This window comes from Ovis aries, chromosome 3, assembly GCF_016772045.2.
Source record: "Ovis aries strain OAR_USU_Benz2616 breed Rambouillet chromosome 3, ARS-UI_Ramb_v3.0, whole genome shotgun sequence".
Lineage (NCBI taxonomy): Eukaryota > Metazoa > Chordata > Mammalia > Artiodactyla > Bovidae > Ovis > Ovis aries.
The window spans coordinates 32,133,358-32,151,135 of NC_056056.1; the positions used below are offsets into that span (position 1 = coordinate 32,133,358).

Sequence of the window (17,778 nt, forward strand, 5' to 3'; positions counted from 1 at the left end):
TTTATTTTTTAAATTCCACATATAAGTAATGTCATACAGTATTTGTCTTCCTGTGTCTTGACTTATTTCACTTAGCATAGTGCCCTCCAAGTCCATCCATGTTACAAATGGCAAAATTTCATTCTTTTTTATGGCTGAGTAGCAGCAGCAGCAGTATTCCATAGTGTGTTGTGTGTATTTGTGTATATATATCTATATCACATCTTCTTTATTCATTTGTCTGTTGCTAGACACTGAGGTTGTTTCCATATCTTGGCTATTGTAAATAATGCTGCTGTGACCATTGGGTGCATGTTCATAGGTCTTAATATGATTGAAAATTGTCTTCAGATTAGCTTAATGTCTGATTAAATGGAATTAGGTCCCATTACCAACCAGAAACTAAAGAAGATCTATTGCAAAAGATATCAGACACAACCTCTACAATTTTTATTATGCAACATCTGACATTCAGTCTCCAGATTCCAGGCATGCCAAGAGTTATGAACAAGAGAAAAACACATATATAACCACAGATGATCAGATGTGGACTTCAGTGCCACTTCCTTCATCCCTCTTTTGTTTCAGAAGAGAAATCTGTCATTTGAATTGTTTTTTTTATCGTATAGGTAAAGCATTGTTTCTCTCTGGCTATTTTCATTGTATTTTCTTTGTCCTTAGTTTTCAGAAGCTTAACTGTAAACTCTCTGGGTGTGGATTACTTTGAGCTTATCCTGTTTAGGATTCACTTAGTTTCTATAAACTTGTGTGTTTTTCTAAGCTTGAGAAGTTACAAGCTTTTGTTTCTTAGTGAACTTTTTTAGTCTTACCCTTTCTTCTCACTTTTTGGGACTCCAAAGACATGGATGTAAGTCTTCTGTTGTAGTTCCACAGGTCCCCAAGGCTCTGTTTTATTTTATTTTATTTTTCAGTGTTTTCCCTCTATTGTTTGGATTGGGTAGTTTCTTCTGTTCTGTCATCCAGTTCAGTGATTCTTCTCTCTGTCCTCTCCATTCTACTGTTGTTCTCATCTGTTGAGTTTTTTATTTCAGTTATTGAATGTTTTCAGTTCTGAAATTTTTTTTTTTTTGGTGTATTTTTTTCTTAGTTGAGACTCCCTGTTTTTTATTTCACACATATGCAGCATTGCTCTCAGAGACATTTTTATAATGTCCGCTTCAAACATTATGTCAGTAGTGGGGCCATCAGGATTTTAATCCAGAATCTGCTTCTCAGTAACTTGATGAAGCTGGGCAACCTCTGGGGTTTTAATCTCTAATCTAATCTCTTGCTTTTCATCTGTGTAAAATGGGACTAATAACAGTAATTAGTAACTGCTGCACAGAATTATGGTAAGGGTACAGTTAATATGTATAATATGTTTATAGCATTAGCTAAGCACATAGTATTAATATATGTTCAATAAATATTGTGTGTGTGTAGTTGCAAAGTCATGTCCAACTCTTCGTGACCCCATGGACTATAGCCTGCCAGGCTCGTCTGTCCATAGGGTTTCCCAGGCAACAGTACTGGAGTGGGTTGCCATTTCCTTTTCCAGGGGATCTTCCTGACCTAGGGATCAAACTCGGGTTTCCTGCATTGGCAGGCAGATTCTTTACCACTGTGACACCAGGACTTCCATCATCTTGGTAACTGGTGTCTATGGATTGTCTTTTTTCATTCAGTTTGATATACTCCTTGTTGTGATAAGAGTTACGAGATTTCTTGTTATGATGAGTGATTTTTATTTGACACCTGGACATTTTGGATATTATGTTCTGAGACACTGGATCTTATTTAAGCATTCTGATTTAGCTGGGTTCTTCTGGCACTGCTCCAGCATGGGAAGTAGGGGAGTGCTCTGCCACATTTCTGCCTAGTGGGAATAAAAGTACAAGTTCCTCACTCTGCCTTTGTTGACTCTCAAGTTTGTGGGAGATTCCTCACTACTGCTGCTCAGAGACAGGAGGTCTGGCCTCCACTGACTTCCCCAGCTGGGAGGGGCTGGTATGCTTCAGCCCTGCTCCCCACATGTCCTCCACAGGGGCCTTTTTACTGTTGGACAGTGGCAAAAGGCCCGACTCCACTAGGCCTCTTCTGACACCAGCCTGTCCTAAGGAAAGGGAAGTACACCTTCTTACTGCCAGGTGGACATCCAAGCTCTCCCTGTGGTCTTCACTGACACCAGCAGGAAGAAGGTCTCATTGTCACTTGGTAAGGACCAACTCCCAAATGGCCTTCTCTGACACCATGTGGTAGGGAGTGTGGGGTACCTTGTTACAGCGTGGGAAAGGTAGAAGGCTAGGTTCTCCACTTGACCTTTGAAGGTAGAGCTTGGTCCACAGTTTTGTTCTGTGAGGGTTGGCTGGGGAGAACAGGATTTTGTAATTTGGTTAATTGTTTTGAAGGGTCTGGGCCTGTTGATGTTTCTAGGTTGCGAGCTTCGTCAGCTCCAAGTCTAGAGCATACATGGCATTAAAGAAAACCCATGGAGCTCACCACCATGCTGTTTCCCTTAGATCTGGTGGTTCCTAACTGATCTACCTTCTTCTCTCCACCTTTAGACTCTACTTATGTTTGTTATATCAATATTTGTTGTCCAGAACTTTTTAGTTTTACTTAGTGGGAAAAACAGGAAAAAATATATCTATTCTATCTTCCCCGAAGTGGAAGTCCTTAGTACTTTAAATTCTTAATTGTTTAATTTTCAATATAATTAAAGTACCTTTTAGTCTGTTTGCCATCTGTTGACTGGGTAGAATTTTATCAGTGTGCCTCACTTTTAGGGATTTAAAATTTTTTAATGAAAGTATGACTTATCATCTAGAAACAGAAGTTTTAGAATTAATCTTTTAGTCTTAATTATTTTGGAGGAAGAGCAACAGTTTTCTATATCCCATTTTATTAAAAATATATACATAAAATCTCTGGTTTTTGTTTGCTTAAAGATGAAGTCCCAAGAAGGCTTCTGTATTAATTATGTATATCTTAAGAAATAAAGAATGCTACTTTAAATATATTAAATTTATTTACTGCCACTACCACCCCCACTTCCATTTTCTTAGTAGATTACATTAATTTCATGCAGCTGATCCAAATAGCTACAACTGACTGTTTCATTATTTTCCTGATTTCAGGTTCTCTTTACAGCTACATCAGAGATTGAATTAATATGCTAATAAATCACTAAATACTGCTCTGAGGGGTTTAGAAATAAGTTGGGTAAGTTTAATATCATCTTAAATACTACCTGGATTTTTCTAGTGAATTCCTGATTTGGACCTGTTATGCGTCTGGCATCAAGCTGGACACATTGAGTGGGGAGAGTGTTCTCACTTGGATTTTGCTCTTTGCTTATGGAGCGTCTCAGTTTTCTTTTGGATCTGGAACCCCTTGGAAGGTTTGCATAAAGCTGTTGTCACTTTTCACAAACATGCATAGATATTCATAGCGTTTGAGGACCTTCTGACATCCCCCACAGTTCACAGGCCTTGGGTCAAGTGTCTGCTATATAGTTTTTAAGACACTTTTACATGCTTTGTTGCTCTTTTATTAATAAATATCACAACAACCCTGAGAATTAGGGGCTTGTATTCATATTTAATAATGAAGAAACCAGTGCTCAAGGTGGTGTGTGACTTATCCAGTCGAGTAGCTATGAAATGCAAGTCTAAAACTGAAGGCTTTCTAAATTGTGACAGTTTCTCAGGGGGGCATCAGCATTTTCTAAGGTTTTTGGTACTTACTGTCAAATTGCTTCCTAATAAGGTAGAGTTATCTTTTCCTCACTGTCAGGAAATAAGCATGCCTTTTCACACATTATCACATTGAGTTTTTCCCCGCACCATTGTTTCTTAAACTGTTATGTATGTGGGATATATATTTATTTTCAGATTCTTTTCCATTATAGGTCATTACAAGACATTGAATATTGTTCCTGTATCAGTCCTATATAGTAGGTCCTTGGTTTTTATTGTATATATAGTAAGGTATATCTGTTAATCCCAGACTCCTAATTTATCCACTTCCCCCACCATGCTATACCCTCTGGTAACCATAAATTTGTTTTCTGTGTCTGCAAATCTGTTTCTGTGTTTCAATAATAAGCTTGTTTATTATTCTGTTTTTAAATAAGCTCATATAATTTTTTTTACATTGATATAAGATGCTGTTTGTCTTTTTCTGACTTCACTTAGTATGATAATCTCTAGGTTCATCCATGTTGCTGCAAATGGCATTATTTTATTCTTTTTATGGCTGAGCAGTATTCCATTGTATCTGTGTGCTGCATCTTCTTTATCCATTCCTCTGTTGATGGACATTTCTGTTGCTTTCATGTCTTGGCTGTTGTTAAAGGTGCTGCAGTAAACATTGGGGTGCATGTATCTTTCTGAATTAGAGTTTTGTCCATAAGTGGAATTGCAGGATCATGTGGTAATATGGAACCATTACCATATGGAACCATTTTGCCTTTTTGCATTCCTTTTCCATGGGGATGGTACAATGTCACAAACCTCCATCCATAGTTCTTTAGACATTCTGTCTATCAGATCCAATCCCTTGAATCTATTTGTCACTTCCACTGTATAATCCTAAGGGATTTGATTTAGGTCATACCTGAATGGTCTAAGTAAAGAGGAACTAAAAAGCCTCTTGATGAAAGTGATAGAGGAGAGTCAAAAAGTTGGCTTAAAGCTCAACATTCAGAAAGCTAAGATCATGGCATCTGGTCCCATCACTTCATGGGAAATAGATGGGGAAACAGTGTCAGACTTTATTTTTTGGGGCTCCAAAATCACTACAGATGGTGATTGCAGCCATGAAATTAAAAGACGCTTACTCCTTGGAAGAAAAGTTATGACCAACCTAGATAGCATATTCAAAAGCAGAGATATTACTTTGCCAACTAAGGTCCGTCTAGGCAAGGCTGTGGTTTTTCCTGTGGTCATGTATGGATGTGAGAGTTGGACTGTGAAGAAAGCTGAGCACCAAAGAATTGATGCTTTTGAACTGTGGTGTTGGAGAAGACTCTTGAGAGTCCCTTGGACTGCAAGGAGATCCAACCAGTCCATTCTGAAGGAGATCAGCCCTGGAATTTCTTTGGGAGGACTAATGCTAAAGCTGAACCTCCAGTACTTTGGCTACCTCATGCAAAGAGTTGACTCATTGGAAAAGACTCTGATGCTGGGAGGGATTGGGGCAGGAGGAGAAGGGGACGACAGAGGATAAGATGGCTGGATGGCATCACTGACTCGATGCACGTGAGTCTGAGTGAACTCCGGGAGTTGGTGATGGACAGGGAGGCCTGGTGTGCTGCGATTCATGGGGTTGCAAAGAGTTGGACACTACTGAGCGACTGAACTGAACTGAATGGTCTAGTGGTTTTCCGTACTTTCTTCAATTTAAGTCTGAATTTGGCAATAAGGAGTTTATGATCTGAGCCACAGTCAGTTCCTAGTCTTGTTTTTGCTGACTGTATAGAGCTTCTCCATCTTTGGCTGCAAAGAATATAATCAATCTGATTTCGGTATTGACCATCTGGTGATGTCCATGTGTAGAGTCTTCTCTTGTGTTGTTGGAAGAGGGTGTTTGCTATGATCATTGTGTTCTCTTGGCAACACTCTTTTAGCCTTTGCCCTACTTACTCCAAGGCCAAATTTGCCTGTTACTCCAGGTATCACTTGACTTCCTACTTTTGCATTCCAGTCCCCTATAATGAAAAAGGCATCTGTTTTGGGTGTGTGTTCTAGAAGGTCTTGTAGGTTTTCATAGAACCATTCAGCTTCTTCAGCATTACTGCTCAGGGCATAGACTTGCATTACCATGATATTGAATGGTTTGCCTTGGAAACGGACAGAGATCATTCTGTCATTTTTGAGATTGCATCCAAGTACTGCATTTCAGATTGTTTTGTTGACTCTGAGTGCTACTCCATTTCTTCTAAGGGATTCTTGCCCACAGTAGTAGATACAATGGTCATCTGAGTTAAATTCACCCATTCCAGTCCATTTTAGTTCGCTGATTCCTAAAATGTCGATGTTCACTCTTCCCATCTCCTGTTTGACCACTTCCATTTTGCCTTGATTCATGGACCTAACATTCCAGGTTCCTAAGCAATATTGCTCTTTACAGCATTGGACTGGAAAAGGTCAGTTTTCATTCCAGTCCCAAAAAAAGGCAATGCTAAAGAATGTTCAAACTACTGCACAGTTGCACTCATCTCACATGCTATCAAAGTAATGCTCAAACTTCTCCAAGCCAACCTTCAATAGTACGTGGACCGTGAACTTCCAGATGTTCAAGCTGGACTTAGAACAGGCAGAGGAACCAGAGATCAGATTGCCAACATCTGTTGGATCATTGAAAAAGCAGGAGAGTTCCAGAAAAACATCTACTTCTGCTCTATTGACTATGCCAAAGGCTGTGTGGATCACTACAAACTGTGGAAAATTCTGAAAGAGTTGGGAATACCAGACCACCTGACCTGCCTCCTGAGAAATCTGTATGCAGTTCAAGACACAAGAGTTAGAGCTGGACATGGAACAACAGACTGGTTCCATATTGGGAAAGTACTATGTCAAAGCTGTATATTGTCACCCTGCTTATTTAACTTATATGCAGAGTACATCATGAGAAATGCTGGGCTGGATGAAGCACAAGCTGGAATCAAGATTGCAAGGAGAAATATCAATAACCTCAGATATGCAAATGACACCACACTTACGACAGAAAGCGAAGAAGAGCTAAAGAGCCTCTTGATGAAAGTGAAAGAGAAGAGTGAAAAAGTTGACTTACAACTCAACATTCAGAAAACGAAGATCATGGCATCCAGTCCCATCACTTCATGGGAAATAAACGGGGAAATGGTGGAAACAGTGACAGACTTCATTTTTCTGGGGGCTCCAAAATCACTGCAGATGGTGACTGCTGCCATGAAATTAAAAGATGCTTGCTCCTTGGAAGGAAAGTTATGACCAACCTAGACAGCATATTCAAAAGCAGAGACATTACTTTGCCAACAAAGGTCCATCTAGTTAAGGCTATGGTTTTTCCAGTAGTCATGTGTGGATGTGAGAGTGGGACTATAAAGAAAGCTGAGCACTGAAGAATTGATGCTTTTGAACTGTGTTGTTAGAGAAGACTCTTGAGAGTCCCTTGGACTGCAAGGACATCCAGCCAGTCCATCTTAAAGGGAATCAGTCCTGTACATTCATTGCAAGGACTGATGCTGAAGCTGAAACTCCAATACTTTGGCCACCTGGTGCGAAGAACCAGCTCATTGGAAAAGACCCTGATGCTGGGAAAGATTGAAGGCAGGAGGAGAAGGGGACAACAGAGGATGAGATGATTGGATGGCATCACCAACTGAATGGACCTGAGTTTGAGTAAACTCTGGGAGTTGGTGATGGACAGGGAGGCCTGGTGTGCTGCAGTCCATGGCGTCACAGAGAGTCAGACACTACTGAGTGACTGAACTGAACTGATGGTAATTCTATTTTTAGTTCTTTAGTAGTAGTAGTGAAAGTAACTCAGTTGTGTCTGACTCTTGCGACCCCAGGGGCTGTAGCCAACCAGGCTTCTCTGTCCATGGGATTCTCCAGGCAAGAATACTGGAGTGGGTTGCCATTTCCTTCTCCAGGTGATCTTCCCGACCCAGGAATTGAACCCAAGTCTGCTGCATTGTATGCAGAATCTTTACCGACTGAGCTTTGATGGAAGCCCTTGTAGTTCTTTAATGAACCTCTATACTCTTCTCCATAGTTGATACACCAGTTTACATTTCCAGCAACAGTGTAGGAAGGTTCCCTTGTCTCCACACCCTCTCCAGCATTTGTTATTTGTGGACGTTTTGATGATGGCCATTCTGACTGGTGTGAGGTAATACCTCACTGTAGTTTTAATTTGCGTTTCTCTAATAATTAGCAGTATTGAGCATCTTTTCTTGTGCCTGTTGATCATCTGCATAACTATTTTTTGTTTAATCTTTCAAAATTTTATAATGATGCTTTATAGAAATCTAACTTTTTTCTTCTAAATTAGGTAATTCATTTGGGTAGTATTTATTGAATACTTCTTTGGTTACCCACTGTTTGAAGTCTGCCTTTATCATATAAAAAATTCCCATGTATTATATATGTATTTGTCTGTATAATGTTCCTTTGATCTCATTCTGTATTGCTGTGTGTTTATCATAGTCTTTTAATGTTATATTATTGAAAGTAGCTTTTAAGTTTTCTCATATTAGACTTTCAAAAATGTTTGTCTTGATTTGGGGGGAAGCTAGTATCTCTTTATTATCTATACTTACGCACCTTAGTGGAATCTTCTCTGTCTCTGGACTCCTGGGGACTTTGCTTATGTTCTCTGGCTCCCAAGAGTCTTTCCCTGGCTTTCTCACTAGAACATGGAGTTTTCTTTCTCTCAGTAGTGGTGCCTGTCCCCATCCCCGTCCCCCCTGCGCCCCGCCCACCACGCTTCATTGTTGCACAGTTGCACCCCTGAGAGCCCTCCTCTGTTGAAGGAATAAGGGGGAAAAAAAGAGAAGTGAGGCTGCCTTCCCCAACCCCAATACTCTTCATGCTACCCTGGCTCCTTTTTCTAGTTTCTTAGGAGATTGGAGCCAGTTTTCTCTTAGGCTTTTAAGTTTCCCTCCTCACTTGTACAGCTTTATGACTTGGACTGGCTTCAAGAGTGGGTCAGCAGAGGAAAAAAAAGAAAAGGAGCTGGGAACTCCCCATCCCAAACATTTACACTTTCCAGCTTGCAGAAGCCCCTTTTATTCCAGTGAGAAAAAGGGAGTTTCTCTTACAGTTGTTGCTGTGTGCACCTGCTGTGTAATTCTGGGACTCGACCCACCCTCATGTCAAAGTGGTAAACAAGAAAGGATTTTTAAAATAGCGTGAACTCACTGCTAGATTGATTGTTCTTCACGTTTGACTTCTTCCCCAGTTTGCCTGCTATTGTTTATTTTTCAGAGTTCTCAGGTAACTGCTTTTTGGATTCTCTCCAGAGTTTTTTACTAATTGTAATCAGTGGGAGAGATATAATGGGCTTTTACTCCATCTTGAGGCAATGGCAACCCACTCCAGTACTCTTGCCTGGAAAATCCCAAGGGCGGAGGAGCCTGGTAGGCTGCAGTCCATGGGGTCGCTGAGAGTCGGACACGACTGAGCAACTTCGCTTTCACTTTTCACTTTCATGCATTAGAGAAGGAAATGGCAACCCACTGCAGTGTTCTTACCTGGAGAATCCCAGGGATGGGGAAGCCTGGTGGGCTGCCGTCTATGGGGTTGCACAGAGTTGGACACGACTGAAGTGACTTAGCAGGCCTTCACTGGAAGTCAAGATATTTCATTTTGAAAATAGTTTTTGTTTTTATTTTCTAAAAATTCTTTCTTTTTCCTTGGTTGCTACATTTATGACAGTTTTCTTATTTTATGGATATATTGTATTGAATCTCTCTGAAAATGCCAGAAAGTTAAGGACATTTTATTTCTTTTCGTTGCCTTACTTTCTTTTTTATGGGTCTTTGTGCCTTTGCTTTTTCACCTTAGTGCCTCTTTTAGTTTTTATTAAGTAGCTGATGATTCTTGGCTTGTTGTTGTTCAGTTGCTCAGTCGTGTCTGATTCTTTGCGACACCAAGGACTGCAGCACACCAGGTTTCCTTGTCCATCACTATCTCCCAGGGTTTGCTCAAACTCATCTCTATTGAGTTGATAATGCCATCTGACCATCTTATCCTCTGTCACCCCCTTCTCCTGCCATCAATCTTTCCCAGCATCAGGGTCTTTTCTAGTGAGTCTGCTCTTCACATCAGGTGGCCAAAGTATTGGAGCTTCAGCTTCAGCATCAGTCCTTCCAATGAATATTCAGGGTTGATTTCCTTTGTGATTGACTGGTTACGTGTCCCTGCAGTTCAGGGTACTCTCAAGAGTCTTCACCACCATCACAGTTTGAAAGCATCAGTTCTTGGCTGTTCTTCTTTATAATATTTTAAAATGAAGGTCTAAACCAGTGTTTGTCCAACTTCAGTACACGTAACGGTCTCGTAGGGACCAAGTTTAAATGCAGATTCCTAGCCTTATTCTCAAAACATCTGATTCAGTATGTCTTGGTGGTACATCTAAACAGTTTAGATAATTCTGATGCTGGTAACGTCTTGGTAACTGGTGTAGTTCTGTAAAGCTCAGTTCTTCTCTCCAGAGAATTGTATTCTCCACTGAATATTATCACTGACCACATGACTCTGCAAGTTGGTTTCCCACTTGCTGTGGTAAATAGGATGCAGAGTTCCTTTTTTCTTTTTTTTTGCAGTTGCAAATACAAGGCTAACAAACTTATGCTGTAAGTGAAAGTGAAAGTTGCTCAGTCATGTCCAACTCTTTGCAACTACATGGCCTGTACCGTCCATGGAATTCTCCAGGCCAGAATACTGGAGTGGGTAGCCTTTCCCTTCTCCAGGGGATCTTCCTAACCCAGGGATTGAATCCAGGTCTCCCACATTGCAGGAGAATTCTTTACCAGCTGAGCCACAAGGGAAGCCAAGAATATTGGAGTGGGTAGCCTATCCCTTCTCCAGGGGATCTTTCTGACCCAGGAATTGAACCAGGGTCTCCTGCGGATTCTTTGTAGGTGGATTCTTTACCAACTGAGCTATGAGGGAAGCCTCTGCTATAAGGAAGGGATTTATCTACAAGGAGAGTTCTGATTAGTTCTGTGTTGTCTTCCCTCTATCACAGTCTATCGAGATTGTCCCTAACCTGCTATTATCTCCAACTCAAAGTTCATACTATAAGTCCTCTGACAAAGACTTTAGACCCACAGTAAATGCTGTGGTCAGCATTTCCCGTTTATCATCAGAGTTTTTATTGGTTATCTTTGGTGACTTTTCACTTAGTTGTTCTGTGGCTTGACGAGGTGTTTGAGGAGAAGAAGAAGTAGATACTTAGTCTGCCATCTTGAACTGGAAATCCATTGTTACTTTTAAAGTGATGTTGATTTCTAGTATGCCAAGAAGTGTTTATTTTGAATTCTTACATAAAACAAACATCATAAAATCTGTAGCAGGATCATAACTTATTCCTACTAACTCAGGTATATGAAGAAAATACAGCTTCTCTATTTTTCTAAAAGCCCTGTCTTCCTGGGTACTGGGTAACTGGAGGAAGAGTACCAGTGTTATTCCAAGCCGGTAAACTAAGTCATATCTAGTAATTTAAATTGATCTCTTTGGATATTTCCTTCTCTGTTTGGATACTAGTCATTCAGATATCATCTCTTTTCTGTAGCTTTCCCATAGAATCTTAATGGATGCTTGTGTGACCTGGTAGTCATGGAAGGATACCAGAACCATCAAGTCCACGTGCTGTTTTGTCTGGTTTCGTACTGGTCTGCCCTTTAAAGTAACTGGTCAGGCTATTTCCTGGAATTGTGACTACTGTGGTGCTACCAGCACTGTCCTAGAGTATTCTTCAGATGTCTAAAGCTGAAGTTTACAACTAATGTTACTGTAGATCTGTTCTCTTGGTTCCCAGGATCTATTGCCATTTGCCCAGGTGTCATGGATAACCTGAGGTCTGGTTTGGGAGTCCCATCCACTCACTAGCCAAGTGATCTCTTTTCCAGGCCTCTGCTGTGGAGCTGCTTTGCCCCTGTTACAGGGACCTCTTCTGGCAAACTTAAAGTCACCATCTTAAGTTACCTTTCTGCCCTTTCACGTTTAACTTTCATGCATTGGAGAAGGAAATGGCAACCCACTCCAGTGTTCTTGCCTGGAGAATCCCAGGGACGGGGGAGCCTGGTGGGCTATAGGGTCACACAGAGTCGGACATGACTGAAGTGACTTAGCAGCAGCAGCAGCAGGAATTTCCCAGAGCCTTTCATGGCACACAGGAGAAAAAGGAGACCCCAGAGCAGGTCTCACCCCTCCCTCTGTTGGCTTGGGCTTCCGTGCATATGCTCTGGTGTGGCTTGCTCCAACTTGTGCTAGGTATGTATCTGCTCGGTCGCTCAGTTGTGTTCGACTCTTTGGCCCCTCCCTTCTGGCCCCCTTGGACTATAGCCTTCAGTCTGCTCTGACCGTGGAATTTCCCAGGCAAGAATACTGGAGAGGGTTGCCACTTCTTTCTCCAGGGGGTCTTCCCGACCCGGGGCTCACGCTCTTGTCTCTTGTGTCTCCTGCATGTGCTGACTGGTTGTTTACCACTAGCACCACCTGGGGGGCCCAGGGTGTGTATGAGGGGAGAGAATGGCTTGGGGGTGGGCAGTGGGGGTACACAGGATGTTTCTGGAAGGCGGTGACTTTCCACTTACTCAACAAGAAGCAGAGCAGAAACCATTCTAACTCCCAGATTTCCTCAGTCTTTCAGACATTCCTTTCCTTTTGCAGCCTCGACCTGGATTGGGTAAAGGAGGTACTGGTCTAATCACTTGCTTCTCCCGTCTCAGTCTTAATGTCTTTATCCCACAGACCTTTGGCCAGAATCAGGATTTGGTTTTTGTTTTTTTGTTTGGCTCTGCTGGATCTTTGTTTCCGTGAAGGCTTTCCCTAGTTGCCTTGAGGCGGGGGCTGCTCTCTAGCTGCAGTGCTCGGACTTCTCATTGCAGTGGTTCTCTTGTTGGGAAGCACAGGCTCTAGGGCATGCAGGCTTCAGTAGTTGTGACACGTGGGCTCAGTAGTTTAAGCTCTGGGCCTCAAGAGCATAGGCTCATTAGTTGTGGCCCATGGGCTTAGTTACTCTGCAGCACTTGGGGTCTTCCTGGGGTCAAACCCGTGTCTCCTCCATTAGCAGGTAGATTCTTCACTGAGCCACCAGGGAAGCCCCAGAATCGGGAATTTGAGGCTTTAGTTTGCAGTCTCTCGGTTTTATCCTCCTTCTACCCTAGGTAGTAGGCATTATGTTCTAGCTATCATGAGCAAAAGGGATATCTGCTCTCCACAGTGAAAGAAACTGCACTCTTGAGTCTTTCAAGCTTGGTCAGAAAACATTAGTGTTAAAAAAATGTCTTTCTTTGGGAAAATCAGACCTTCAAGACTTATCTTGCTGCAAAATCCTTTCTTTAACTCAAAAGGCAAATGTTAAATATTTATCTAAACTTCTCCAAGGAAGTGGTTGCTACTTGTAGAACAGTAGAAAAGTTAGTAGAAGGAAATGCAAATAGGAGAAAATATAACTGTTTTCCTAATCATCAAGGTATATCTACCCTCATTACTCTTTTTTTTTCCAAGTTTCCTTGTTTTTCCTTGTACATTTACTCTTTTACCCTTTTATTGTGGTATAGATTCTTATATGATTATGTTTCTTAAACATACTTTACTTTTTATTTGATTTATATTAAGTCTGTAGTTTTTGATCAGTTTGTATTTTAATAATAGTTTTCCCAAACAGGAAAATAATCTGTCTATATCTTTTTCTGTCTTTAAAGAACATTTATCAGTAAGGTTTTGTAAAATTTTGAAACATGACTTTAAAATATAGAGCTAATATTCTTTTTTACATGATTTTTTTTCTTTCTGTTTTTGTGTGTGTGTAAGAAAGCAAAATCCAGTTTGCAACTTGGTGCCTCTGCTTTGTGGCTCTTTCCTGTGTGTTGCCATGGTACTTTATTTGTTTTTTCTAAAATTCCTCCTATTTGTATTTACTTGAGTGGATCAGGTCAAGGGCAGGGACTCAGGTAGTGCTTATCTTTATTTGCCTTAGTGCCTAACAAATTCCTGCTCCTAAGAGGCTTGGGGGAATTAGCACTTCCTATACTCCTTCCCGGATTTATTTTTCTCCATAGTACTTACTGTATTCTAACAGACTACATTATTTATTTGTTTTATTTATCATCTGTCTCCTCTCACTAAATTGTAAGTGCCACCATGGCAGGGATTTTTAACTGTTTTGCCTACTAACACCTAGAAGAGTACCTGGAACAGAGGTGACCAGTGATTATTTGTGGAATGATTAACTAATGAATTGTTCATATTTAGATACTTGCCTGAATTATACTGTATGATCCATAAAATATGATAAGTATAAATGCTGATATGGAAAAAATTTTTGTAATCATAAAACTGTAGAGTTCAAAAGCTAGGAAAACCTTAATATCATCTAATCTGCCTCATTTTGGGAAATGACCAAAAGGTGAAATGACTTGATTTAAGCCCAGGGTCAGTTATTTGTAGAGATGGAACAAGAATTGAGAACTCTTGAGTAAAATTTAATAGTTAATACTGATATTTGGATAGGTGGTAGGAAAGATGTGTGATTATGGGTAAGAAAAATCAGAAATTTAGTATATGTAGGCAAGTGACCTGATCTCCCAGGCATCAGATTCCTCCTCTGCAAACCAAGAATAATTCTACCTTTCTTATAAATCATTCTGAGACATATATGAGACAAAGCATATTAACTTAAGAATGCACATTGCCTGGCACTTGGTGAAGGCTCAGTGAAGGTGGCTCCCATTATTACTATTTGGAATATTTTTCTTGATATCCCAGTAAATACCATTTAGGTTTTAATTTTTCCTTCATAGCACATTAACAGAATTTGCAATTATGTATTTTTTGTCTCTCTTCTCTGTTAGATGTTAAGTTTCATAAAGGCATCTTTATTGTGATGTATCCAGTTGTCTTATGCAATGCCTGAAACATGATAGACACTGAATATGTATGAATTAATTAACTTGAGAAGGTTGCTAAGAAGTTTGAAAAGAGAAACATTTGATGAAAACCTTTTGACTAATAAAGGTTAAGAAGAATAAGTTGGGCAGCTTTATATTAAAACTATAGGTACCTTCTTAGTCTCAAATACTTCTAAAAAACCTTATGCTTTCAATTTGTTTTTCCCAAGTAAACTGCTCTGCTGGAAAGCAAATTCATTGACTTCCTGGCAAGGATATTAGTTGAGTTTATAAGATACTGTTCATTGTAAAGGACTAAATTAGCTTTTGGGGACCACTCTTGGATAAGATAAACTGATTCATTGAGGTACTCGATCTGTGGGACTAAGCGATTAAGCACCTCAATAACAGTCTTGAGGCTGAGTCCAGCCATCAGTCTATCTATCTCTTGTTACTTTACCTAGCTTCATTTGATGAAAATCAGGAAAACTGTTTTTCTCCTCAAATTGCTATCCCCTCCTACTTTTTTTGTACTGTTTTGAAGCAGTAACCATGGTTACTAGTAAGCTCCTTGGAGCTTTGAAAACATTAGTCAGTTTCACAGCTGGAGGTAGAGTGATCTAGATAAAAGCAAAAGAAAAAAGCTGACTGTGGTTTTTTTTCCTTCTGTTAGAACTGAGTTCTTTCAGTGGGGAGCACTTCACATAAAGTGAAATGTTCTTTATTCCCACCACAGTAGACCATGTTTCATTTAAATTAACAGTAGGCTAGCACCTGGCTCCTTTTTAGAGTCAGGAAAAGGAGGTAATGCTACCAGTCACCTGCTCTCCACCTGAATCTCCTCCCTCTCTACCCTCTTCTCTCTCTCCTCTATTTTTTTACACTGCCCCAGGGCCAGTAGTGAGTGAAGTAATACTGACATTTGAGGCCCAGATGGATAAGGTTATGAAGTTGCAGCTTTGGATTAGCGGGATGGGTAAGGGGAGGAGTGAAGGAGCACTAAAATCTTGGTACAGTGGTGAAGTGAAAGTCGCTCAGTTGTGTCCGACTCTTTGCCACCTCATGGACTGTACAGTCCATGGAATTCTCCAGACCAGGATACTGGAGTGGGTAGCCTTTCCCTTCTCCAGGGGATCTTCCCAACCCAGAGATCAAACCCAGGTCTCCTGCATTGCAGGCGGATTCTTTACCAGCTGACCCACAAGGAAAACTCAAGAATATTGAAGTGGGTAGGCTGTCCCTTCTCCAGTGGTATAGTGGTTCACTTCAGCTCAGTTGTGTCTGACTCTTTGCAACCCCATGAATCACAGCATGCCAGACCTCCCTGTCCATCACCAACTCCCAGAGTTCACTCAAACTCATGTCCGTCAAGTCGGTGATGCCATCCAGCCATCTCATCCTCTGTCATCCCCTTCTCCTCCTGCCCCCAATCCCTCCAAGCATCAGTCTTTTCCAATGAGTCAGCTCTTTGCATGAGGTGACCAAAGTACTGGAGTTTCAGCTTCAGCATCAGTCCTTCCAATGAACACCCAGGACTGATCTCCTTTAGAATGGACTGGTTGGATCTCCTTACAGTCCAGGGGACTCTCAGGAGTCATCTCCAATACCATAGTTCAAAAGCATCAATTCTTCCGTGCTCAGCCTTCTTCACAGTCCAACTCTCACATCCATACATGACCACTGGAAAAACCATAGCCTTGACTAGACGGACCTTAGTTGGCAAAGTAATATCTCTGCTTTTGAATATGCTGTCTAGGTTGGTCATAACTTTCCTTCCAAGGAGTAAGCATCTTTTAATTTCATGGCTGCAATCACCATCTGCAGTGATTTTGGAGCCCCCCAAAATAAAGTCTGACACTGTTTCCACTGTTTCCCCATCAATTTCCCATGAAGTGATGGGACCGGATGCCATGATCTTAGTTTTCTGAATGTTGCGCTTTAAGCCAACTTTTTACCAGGAGCATATTTGTCAGGACCAAGGACCACCTCTTGTGAGAGGGCTAGAATAAGTGATTTCTAGAAGTAAATTTTGAGGGATGGTGGTATTGAGAAGAGAAAGGAAATCTATATTTATTAAGCATCTAGTATGTACATCTGAAGCTTCCCAGGTGGCACAGTAGTAAAGAATCCACCTGCCAGTGCAGGAGACCCAAGAGACATGGATTCAGTCCCTGAATTGGGAAGATCCCCTGGAGTAGGAACTGAACTGAGGAAATGGCAACCAATTCCAGTATTCTTTCCTGGCAGTTTCATGGACAGAGGAGCCTGGCGGGCTACAGTCCATGGGATTGCAAAGAGTCGAACACAACTGAGTGTGTATGGGCACGTGCACACATGCATGCACACACAAGCATGCACACACACATGAAGTGCCTGCATTAGTATTTCTGCTGTATTATGCTGTCTCTTACTCTAGGCTGTGAAAGGACTCGGAAAAATTTAGAATAGCTGATTTATGCCATCTTGTTTCTTGGTGTGATCTAGACCAGGAGTTGGCAGACTACAGTCTGTGGGCCAGATCCTGCCTACAGTCTGTTTTCAGTAAAGTTTTATTAAAACATAGCCACTATGCCCATTCATTTTTGTGTAGTCTGTGATTGCTTCTGCACGTTGAAGGCGGAATTGAGTACTTACTATCCTGTGCAGAGACTGGATAGCCTGTAAAACCTGATGTATTTGCTGTCTGGCCTTTTACAGAAAAATCTGCTAACCCCTGATCTAGATGAGCTGGATCAGTTCTTCTTGGACCAGGTACAGGAAGGGTTATATTGTGAGAAAACACACTCATAGGCTGCACTCCTGTGGACATTAGAATAGTGGCATCTTGAAGGGACGATGCTGGGGATTTGAATAAAAGTGGTGGGCTTTCTGGCCATTTTCAGTCATAAGCCCAAACCTAACTTGTGAGAGGAAACTTTAAATGTGATCTTTGTATTTTGTTTTCAACATTTCTTTTCCATCTTCTGTTCCTACATACATAGCTGTAGTCTCAAATGGACTTAACTCCAATTCTGTTTCCTACACTTCCATAAATGTAAGCTTAACGATTTTAATTGGAAATGAACTGGGAGATCATCTGCTCCAATATCCTTATTTTACAGACTCCAGAAACCGAGTTCCTAAGAAGTTATCCTATACCTGATGTCACAAAAGCAGGTTAGTTGCAAATCCTGGGAATAAAGCTCTGA

The 17,778-nt window shown here is 41.0% G+C and overlaps 1 protein-coding gene across 13 annotated transcripts in view; it reads left to right on the forward strand.

Moving 5' to 3' along the window:
• The window catches only part of NCOA1 (nuclear receptor coactivator 1), a 220,385-nt gene that overhangs the window by 69,614 nt on the left and 132,993 nt on the right, over positions 1-17,778 (forward strand). For 12 of the 13 annotated variants that reach the window (XM_060411940.1, XM_027966558.3, XM_060411945.1 and 9 more), the window contains exon 3: positions 17,692-17,746. The exons of the other annotated variant lie outside the window; for it this stretch is intronic. In XM_060411940.1, coding sequence (XP_060267923.1) covers positions 17,692-17,746 — 55 coding nt within the window. The remainder of the gene's footprint in view (positions 1-17,691; positions 17,747-17,778) is intronic. 13 annotated transcript variants of the gene reach the window in all.